Source organism: Crocodylus siamensis, chromosome 4 (assembly GCF_052110815.1).
Source record: "Crocodylus siamensis isolate JL-2025a chromosome 4, ASM5211081v1, whole genome shotgun sequence".
Classification (NCBI taxonomy): Eukaryota; Metazoa; Chordata; order Crocodylia; family Crocodylidae; genus Crocodylus; species Crocodylus siamensis.
This window is the reverse complement of record NC_143398.1, coordinates 139,028,099-139,038,057: the sequence shown is the minus strand read 5'-3', so window position 1 is coordinate 139,038,057 and position 9,959 is coordinate 139,028,099. Positions and strand designations below refer to the sequence as shown.

The 9,959-nt window shown below is 51.5% G+C and overlaps 1 protein-coding gene across 1 annotated transcript in view; it reads left to right on the top strand.

Moving 5' to 3' along the window:
- Positions 1–643: 643 nt before the first annotated feature.
- Positions 644–9,959, top strand: part of PRMT8 (protein arginine methyltransferase 8) — a 107,150-nt gene continuing 97,834 nt past the window's right edge. Inside the window, exon 1 of the mRNA XM_090041129.1 lies at positions 644–739. Coding sequence (XP_089897255.1) covers positions 665–739 — 75 coding nt within the window. The 5' untranslated portion in view covers positions 644–664. The remainder of the gene's footprint in view (positions 740–9,959) is intronic.

Genomic DNA, 9,959 nt, shown 5'->3' with positions numbered 1-9,959 from the left:
CCCGCTCACACACGCGCGGGCACATTCATACATATAGGCACAGACACACGCAGAGATACACACACGGGCGGGCGGGGGGTGGAGGCGCGGGCCCAGAGGGAGGGGGCAGAGCCGGGGGCGGCGGAGCGGCGCGGGGGGGTCCATATAACCGCGCCTCCCCAGAAGGATCCGGGAGAGCAAGTCCTGGTGCAGGGCAGGGGCGGGGGGAGGCGGACACGGCAGCTCCCGCCTCGAGCCGGGCGCGGGGAGGCGGCGGCGAGCGCCCGACGAGCAAGTTTCTCGGCAGCCCTCGCGGGGACCAGAGCGGCCGGGGGGGCGAGCAAGGGGCTATGGTCTCCTTGCCCCGCGGCTGGCTCTGCCCCAGGGCAGCGCGATGCCCAGCGGGCCGCTGCCCGCCCAACTTCCCCGCACTTGGCGCCTCTGCCCCTTGTAGCGCCGTGCCCGGCCCGGGGGCAGCCGCCGCCAGCGCCGCGGCCGGAGCCGGAGCCGGAGCCGGAGCCCGAGCCCGAGCCTGCCTGTGAGCCGGGCCAGGAGGGGACGCGAGCCGCCCTCGGATGCCGACAGCCCCCGGCGGGGGCCGGCCTCACAGCACCGCGCCGCGCCGCGCCGGGCGCCTGCACCTTGCTTCCCCCGGCCCCAAGCCCCGACCCCCCGGCTGGCTCTTATGGGCATGAAACACTCCTCCCGCTGCCTGCTCCTCCGGAGGAAGATGGCGGAGAACGCGGCCGAGAGCACGGAGGTAAGGCAGGCGCGGCCCGGCCACACGGCCACTGCCCCGCGGCAGCCGGAGCCAAACTTTCCCGGCGCCTTCCCGTGCGCCGGCACTGCCCGGCGGCCCCCGCGGAGTGTGGCCGGCCCCTCCCGGGGGAGCCCGGCCCGGCCGGCCCCGGGCTGCTCGGTGCCGTCCAGGCACTGGCGGGGCTGCAGCACCATGGCCAGCGCCTGCCGGGAGGAGCCGCCGGCGGGCCCGCCAGCACCCCGGAGAGCTCCTCCCGGTGCTGCAGAGAGGGGACAGTGACCTCCGCCTCGCGCCCCTGCGGCCCTGGGGCGGGCTGAGCGGCGCCTGCCCCTGCCCCCGCCCTGCCCGAGCCCCTTCCTTGCCCTGCGAGGGGCATTCGGGCAAGGCAGGAGACAGGACGCGGCCCCAGCCGGGCTGAGCGCGCGCCAAACTCCCGGTTTCTATTAATAGCCCGGCGCTCCTGCTGAATGCGGAGCAGGCGGCTGCCCCGTGTGCAGCCCGGGAAGCGGGGCTCCGGCGTGGCAGCGCCGCTCCCGACCTCCAGAGGGGATAAGGTGGGAGGTGGGGGGGGGGGTGCAGCACCCTGGCCAGCTCCTGCCCCGGGAGGGGACGCGATCGGGGCCCTTCAGGAGCCCGGAGAGCTCCCGCGGGCAGCCCTCCGGAGCACTTTGCTGAGCGCACACCAGGCTGGCTCCTTGCAGGGCGTCTGCCAAGGACTTAGGGAGGTCGCTTGCCTGGCGGGGGCTCCCAACTGCCTGTGCACCCTCCACGCTGCGCCCACACTGGTGCACCCCGATCTGTGCAAAAGCGGGGGACGGGGACATGTCCCAGGTCCTTCCCCGGGGCTCTGCCCCCAGCAGAACCGAGTTCTCTTCCCCCTCCCCGTACAGCATGGAAGCGATCCAGCTCGGAGCACGCCTGCTGCCGCGCTCCGGCCCCCTCCAGTCACGTTTGCAGGAAAGGCGTCTATAAATAGCAAGGAGTCAGGCTGCACATCTGTAAACTGTCAGAGTCCTCATGCCACGGCTTGTGCCAGGGGTCCCAGGGTCCCAGGCAGCGCTGGAGGCAGCAGTGAAGAGGCACAGCTGGTGACTAGCTGGGCTCGAGATTGTCCTGAAATGTGGGCATCGCAGCCCTGTCACTTTTGCCTTCTATGGAAACTGGATATGGATAAGCATGTGTGTGCGTGCGTGTGTCTGTGCTGCCTTGTGCCTGCAAAATCATAGCACAGCAATGCAAAGCTTTTCTTACCCAGAACAATTCCACTCCGAGAGCAATTGTATCCTAGTTACGGGGGTGGGGGGAAATCAAACTGCTGTGTTTTCACTCCTTATCATACACGCAAGAGCCAGATCTGTGAAAGGAGAGAAAAATTATAGCCTCCAGCCTTGCGGTTAGACATTTTTCTGCTGCACTGGTCTATGCAGAGATCTAAGAAGGGCACCTACCTAAATATTTCCTAAACCTACCTGGGATAAACACCTCCCTAAATATTTCCTAAACTTATTTGCTCTCAGCTGCTAACATCTCCTTTTTTTCTAAATGAAAGTGAAACCCACGCAGGAAGGGGACGCAACAGATAAAAATATACCAGACTTTTGAAACTAGTCTGGCATCTTCACACAGGAAAGGATAACATGCCAAGGTGGGCCCTAAACCTAGCTGCCTAGTGTGCTCTCACCTCTGCCCTTAGGTCTGCCTAAGTTAATGGAGGTTTTGGAGACATGAAGGTGCAGTGGGACCCCAACTCATCACTTGCCCTCTTCTCTGAATGAAGAGTCTGTGTAGGGCTAAATTCTCAGCTGCTATAAACTGACTTTCACAGAAGCCAATGCAGTTTCACTGAATTTACACCAACTGATGGTCTGGCCTCAGCTCTCAGATTCGCTGCAACACTTGGGTACCATGGTGACAGGCACTATATCAAAACGTTAGATGAACACACAGATGAACAGTGAAAACATTTACCAAATGGCCAAAGCACCCCTCTGCCAAATTATTCTAAAGCCTTCTGGATCTCACTCAGATGGACTAAAAATTCCTTATGAGGCAATGAGAGCTGTTTAACTTGGCCTTTCTATGGAGAGATCTACCCCACCCCCCTCCACCCCATGGAAAGAGCATCACCAAAGACAGTGAAATCTAAAATATGTCAAATATTTTGCTCATGCGCTTAAAAAAAGAAATCAATAAAAATACAGACCCATTATGAGAAACCCTTTGCTTACAGGAGTGAGCCATGTGAAGATATATGGCATGACACCATGGACCAAGCCTGACAAACCTACCCTGAGTAGCTGTATCAAGTGAGGGTGACCTTCCACACAAAGTCAGACCAAGGTTTGAATTAGCACCTCTGCTTCTGTAGCAAGAAAACTTAACTGCCCTACTACTGCACCCCAGTCAACAGTATTAAGCTCATAAATTTTCAGCTTCATGGATGTGGACAATCATACCACTACCTTACTTTTATGCGCACTGTGAACCTGATGCAAGGCTCATGCAAATAAAAAAGTCTTGCCTTTGACTTCTGTAAACTTTGGATCAGGCCCTGCAAATCTGTCTCTCACACACCCATATGTATGCAAAGTTTATTAGAGTCCTGGCTGCCAGTACGTATAGACAGAGCTATATTTTCAAGGAGTCCTTTTATATTTCTGCACAATCCTGGACATGTTCTGCATAGTGTTTTACAGACCCCTCACTGAAGCTGACAGGGGCAGATGGGGGGTGGGACTCAAGTAGGTTTGTCAGGCCTGGTCCATAATGCCTGCCTGAGGAGCATGCAGTATTAAAAAAAACCCTGTAGCTTTTTACTTTCATGCACACGTGGGGGGAGGGGGAGGAGGGAGGTGTTCGTGCCAATAGGGCTAACTTTACCACTGTCTGTTCATGGAGAAAGTGCCATATCCTTTGAGCGGACTACTTGCATAGCAATTGTTTCAGCACAGGGTCCTCTGGAATGGAAAGTAATCAGACAAAAAGCAGAGTGAAAAGGGAAAATGCTCTTGAGAAAGCAGTTATGTAAAGTGTCCCAAAAGTTCATGATGCTGCGCTTATGTGGATTGCTTGGATTATAATTTTTAAGTCACTGGGCACAAAGGAAAGGGATGTTTGGTACCACAGAGAAATTGATCAGTGGAAAACAAGTCAAAAGAAGGGATTTCAAGTGGAGAGAGTACATGTACAGTACATGGGAGCAGAAGGCTGTTTCAGGTGAAGGGAGTAATGTGGAAAAAAAAGAAAAGGCATAAAGGAGCTTATAACTCCCATCATTGTCAGAGCCAGGTCATACACATAACTGGGTAACCTGGGTGATTTATGGAACCAGTGGTTATACTCAGCCATATGGAGGAGTTTTATCTCTGGTTGATGTAACAGACTCATTCTTATTACTGCAGAACCTAGATGTATCAGTTGAAATCAGGCTCCTGTTTCACTAATTGCTGTAGAAGCATGCAGCAAAAGTGAAACCCCTGCACTGGAAACATACAATCTAAACATATGACACCTAGAGAGAAAGGAAGTAGATATCATCCCTATTTTATTGAGGGGGGGAAAGAGGGGAGAAAAAGTGGAGAGTAGAGAGAGATTAGGTGACTTGCTCCAAGACTTATGGGATATCTGTGGAATCCCAAGAAATAAACCTTGATCCCTGCACCCCTGGTGTAATAGCTTAACCACTTCCCCAGCCTTCTTCTATAGCCAGGAAAACCCCTTTTTTTACCTGTCCTTGGTAGACAGGAAACTAGAAGACAACACAGGTGGATATGAGCTCCTTGTGTACTACAGATCTCAGATCTGTGGTCTCATTTTCTGTTACCTGAAATGAAGAGGGTGAGTGTAGTGTGAACAGGACAACCTAGGGATCTAGAGACATACTAATCCACTGGCCACCCTCCCCAAAATGGATGAAAGGGTACAATATCTGTGTGAGCTGCTGTAGCTTTGAACCAGAACCCATCCCTGGCCTATGACTAGGAGTTTCTCTCTCTAAAGTAGGATAGGGTTTGCCCCTTTAGCATCTAATAAACTTACCATAAGCAAGAAACATTCTAGGAACCTCCCTTGTAAGTGTAAGATGTAGCATTTTCTCACTTACACAACACTGGTTAGAGGCTCATGAGTCCTTGGTTCTATTCCTGCTTCTGCCACAAGGTGATTTTGGAAAAGCCACTTAACGACTCTGTGGGCACCTCTATACGTGCAATTAATTCAAAGCAATAAACTCTGGTGCATATCATGCTGAAGTTTATTGCTCCCAGGCACCACACTTGAATATGTGCCCAGGAACACAGCATATTGAGACGGGTTAGAGCAGTCCTAGCTGGCAGGGGGCCTGGGGAGGTCAGCCTGATGGCCCAGGGCTGCTTTGACCCAGCTCAACATGTTGCAAAGGAACTGGCTGGCACATGAAGGTGCTCCAGTGTCAGGCTATCTTGCAGGCAGCCCGTGCACTGAAGCTCATGCTCCAGCTAGCCCCATCAGCATCTACACATGCACTGCTGTACACTAAAAAAGTGCTAATCTGAGGTGGAGTTTATTAGTTTACTGTGGCCTAATAAAGCTGCATGTGTAGACACTGAGATGTTTACTGCAGAGCTAACTAGGCCGCTCTGCAGTAAGCATCTCATGTAGATGCATCCTGTGTCTCAATTTCTCCACCAGCAATATCACTTCCTCCGTCATAATTTTCTCTAAGATCTATTGATGAAAAGCACTAAGAAAAGGAGGATTCTTGGTTTCATTAGGCGCGTCCAGATGAGCATGGCCGTGCAGTATGTGGCGCTGCAAACATGTCCGCAGTGCCATGTACCGCACAGTCAGCTGTTCTCCGTGTTGCCAGGACACACTGCCCATGAATGCACCGCTTGGGGGGGGAGGGGTTCCATGTTTTTTTTGACCCCTGGATATCCAGGGTCAAAAAAAAAAAACCCAAAAAACCCCATAGGAAAATAAAACACAGCACATGCCCAGGCAGGTGCACAGATGAAAAGCAGAGCCAGGCCAGCCAGAGCCGTACTCTGGCCGCTAGCCAGGCTCTGTGTGGCAGGATTGCTTCAGCTGCAGCCCTGGGAGGCCCCCAAGTAAGGCTGCTGGGGCCAACACAGTGCTGTCCCCAGCCTCCCTTACCACCCCTGGGGGAACTTGCTTCCCTGCAAAGCATGCATGGCATGGGTATTCCCCAGGGAAAAGTAGCTATTGCACAAGGTGCACCACTGCTATTTGTCCACAGGGAATCAAGCATCTGGACTTGTCTGGACAAGGCCATTGGGTGCAGAGGTAGATGAAGACTTTTTGGGGCCCTAGGCAAGAAGAGGACTGGGGGGGGGGCCTTCCCCACCCCCACAGGAGCTGGGCTCCAGCAGGGGAAGGAACCCCTTCCTCTTTTCCTCTTCTAGTGCTGCTGCTGCAGAGGTGAGAAGCTCAGTTTACACTCACTCACTGGCAAGTTACAGTGAGCAATATAAAGTAAATAAGAAGATGACTTATGAGAACTGGGTCAAAAGTGAAGCATAATTATCACATACTTGCCAACACTGAATCCAGGCATGGGGCATCCAGGAGTCTTTGTTAGCAGGGGCCCCTGGGCCCAGGCCCAGATGGCCTGTGTGTTAATCTGCCTATATTTGGATACATCTACACAAGATGCTATTGTGCAATGGTTATTGAACATTTATTTAGTATTTGCATAATCAAGTACTAAATAAATGCACAATAGGTCTCTGACTAGGTCCTTGGTCTATGCTCCAGCTGTGATCCAATGCAAAACAGCTAGCCTGTGCCTTAAATAGCACCAGAGTCATCCCTTGGACACACAAACAAAGATTCCTCAGGTGGTGCTGAGTTTCATAGAATCATATAGAATCATAGAAGTAGGGTTGGAAGGGACCTTGTAGATCTTCAAGTCCGACCCCCCGCCTGGGCGGGAGAAAAAAAACTGGACTCAAATGAGTCCAGCCAGGTAGGCATCAAGCCTCTTCTTAAAGATCCCCAGTTTGTCTATGCAGCAGCACAAAGTATATGACATTTCACTTAACCTGCCTCCACTAGGACCACTGCTGCTTCTGTAACTTAAGGGAAACCTCTAGGCAGCTCTAGTTCAATGTTGTGGGGCGGGGGGACTTTTCAGTTTCTAACCAAATCCAAGATTAAGAGAAAACTGAAATATGGCTGAGCGCCAGCTCTCCCCTCACATCAGCTGTGCAGAACATAAATTTAGCTCAGTGGAAAACTGTAAGAGTGGAGTTAAATGCACTCCATCTCCACTCAATTAATACACTGTTCAGATTGTGAAGTCAAACATTAAAATGTCAGGGCATTCCCAAAGTGTAGGCATCTCCTACAATATTCGCTTGACGCCATTGAATAACATGCATATTTTGGGTTTGCATTAATAATATAAAGCAAGATACTTTAATTTAATAATAAGGAAGAGAATAATAGAAAACAGTGTATAATGTGGAAGTTAGAGAAAATGTCAACTAGCTTGTCCAATCCGTTTCCCAGACAGCACTGGGCTGTGCACTAACAGCACAGTTGTCAGTGTCCAGAATAATTACACCTACAAGATTTTGCAGTACATTATGCACGATTTTCCCTGAGGGGATTTTTATGGGCCAAAGGATGCTGTGCAATGTCTGCTCTGGGGGGTTTGTGGTAGAACCCACACTTTAAAACCGAGACCATGTACTCCCTTGAGAGACCTAGCAATCACCACATTTAATCGCACCTTCTAGTCATGTAGTCCAATCTTGTGTTGGAAGTAACTAACTACAGGGGCCGATCCAGAGGGGGTGCAGTGGCACAGTTGCACCCCCACTTTCTTATCATAGTGACTGACCCCTTTCTCATCATAGTGATCACAAGAGCAGCAGCTGAGGATTTTAAGCCCTGAAAGTAGTCACAATCCAACCCCCTCCCATGCCCTTTGCACTCTCTCCATTGTCCTGGAGCATTTCCCCTCCCCTCCCCTCTCCTCCAGTTTCCCTCTCTCCTGCCTGCTGCTGTTGCTGTCTTTGGCTGGGGTGGGGGAGGAAGCTCCAGAGCTTCTGTGGCCCCACTCCAGCTGGGCTAAGGGGAGCCAGCCTCAGTGGGGACAGTGGTGGGGACAGGTTCCCCTTCCCTGCCCAGTCCCCTTGGTTCCCGACATCCTGGGAGCAGGGGCAGGGAGATGGAACAGCTCTCCACGCAGCCAATTCCAGCAGCCCTGGCTGGGGTGGGGCAGGGGTGGCTAGGACAGCAGCAGCAGTGATGACAGGGAAATCTTCTCAACCTCTTTCTGTGCCTAGCTGAGTAAATGTCAAGGGAAAGGGGGGAATGGGAGAGGAGGGAATGTGCCTCAAGCACAGACAGGAAGGGAGGGGTGCTGACAGCAGGGGATGGGGGAGATTCTTAATGCACTGGGGACTTAAAACCCAGCTGATGTCTACTGCTTCTATGGCATGATCTACCTGTGGGGCAGGGAGAGAGGTTGCAAGTGGAGGGTGCAGCCAACCCTGCAATACTGGTTCCTGGTGCACTCTCCTTTTAAAAATCCTGGATCCCCATGGCCAAGACGAAATTTTTTTGGGGGGGTGGAGGGGTAGTTCCAAGAAACACTGCAAAGGATAAGTTTAGCCTTGTTTTTGGTTCAACCTGTTCCCATTTGTGTCTCATCTCCTCTTCTAGTCCTTCTTGCTCCATGTGGGACAATGGAGGGTACAAAGCTGTTACCCTCCAGGCCCCAGTGGTGCCAGAAAGAAAGTAGGGAACAATCCTTCCTCTGACTTAAGGAGCTTTCAGCTCACTGCTGGCAAAGGTGGTGGCAGCCAGAGAAGTCGTTTACCCCCAGCTTCAATTTCACAGAACTCTGCCATTTGGTCTGCTGCCCACTAGCCTGACTTTGATTTAGACTTTCTTTCCCTCCAGAGCTGCCAGCACTGGCTTCAGCGCATGGAGAAGCTAAGCAATATTCTAGGCACACCACTCCAGAGAGCAGTGCCAGAAATACTTCATCTAGAGAGCCTGGGCAGAGGTGCTGGCTGTTATTCAGCAGACTCATTATAGCCCATTTCCTGAAGCTGGAAGCACAAGTGAATGAACCGTTTTGTGTTGCCGGCTCCCATTGATAGCTCTGGGAGTGTTGGAGACACAGCCCTTCCTTCAGGTCTGTGCTGTCTGGGCTGAAGGGCAGGGTCGGCTTGGATTCTGTTGTTGTAATAAAAATGAGGTTGTAATAACCTAATTTCCCAGGTTCTGGGAAGGATCTTTGAATTTAATAAAACAAGACATCCCTGTCTAGGAGAAAGGGAACTCAAGAGTCCTAAGGGTGAGATGGGACTTCTCTCCACCATGAACTGGGCTGGCACCTCTGTAACAACCCTTCAGAGAAGTATGACACTAACTGGAATGTAGCAGGCACTCCCATGCCTCTGGACAGGGACAGAACTGCCTGGCTTGGCTCACAGGAAGTGATGAATACCAAATCCAGGAAACACATCCAGGTGCTGTGCAGGGATACAAAGTAGAAAAATGCCTCCAGCAGTTTCCTCACCCATCAGTACTTGCACAATGGCAGCTACAATTCAATCCATAAGAATTAAATTTAAAGTCATCTGGGCTTTGAGGTGGAAGGAGAATTGAACCCATTGATCCAGGAGTTCCCTCCAACCCACCCCCAAAAGCCACACTTTCCAGTTCCTTAGCTGAGAGGCTCTTGAGAGACAGGTATTATATATAAACAGCTAAAACTGTCCTATTTTCAGTCTGCAAAACAAAAAATGGAGTCTTATTTTGAGAAGCGGGGCTGAAAAATGGATTTATTTGGATTTCATTGAATCAAGAACTGGGCAATTTAGACATCAGAACTGGAAAGAAGGAAGATTCAGGCTGTCATTCATTGCCAACATGGCTTTGGTGAATACTCTGTTAAGTACAGAGATGAAAGATAATTTAGTTTTGTACTCAGAGTGTGCAAAATTACATCATAATAAATAAAATCTTAATGTCCTGGCTTTCCAACCAACAGCAATGATTCCAGTAACCGTGTATTTGCAAAGAGACCAAATTCTCAGTTATGGGGCACCAAGTACATGAGGCTGGGGTCAGGGTGCTAGGGTCAGATCCTAAGAAGTGACTTGTACAGAATTCTATGGTAAAGCAGGGCACTAGCTCTAGGTCTTCCAAGACTAGAATCCCATAGTAGATATCTCAGTCCAAAAAGTTGTGACCCTGAATA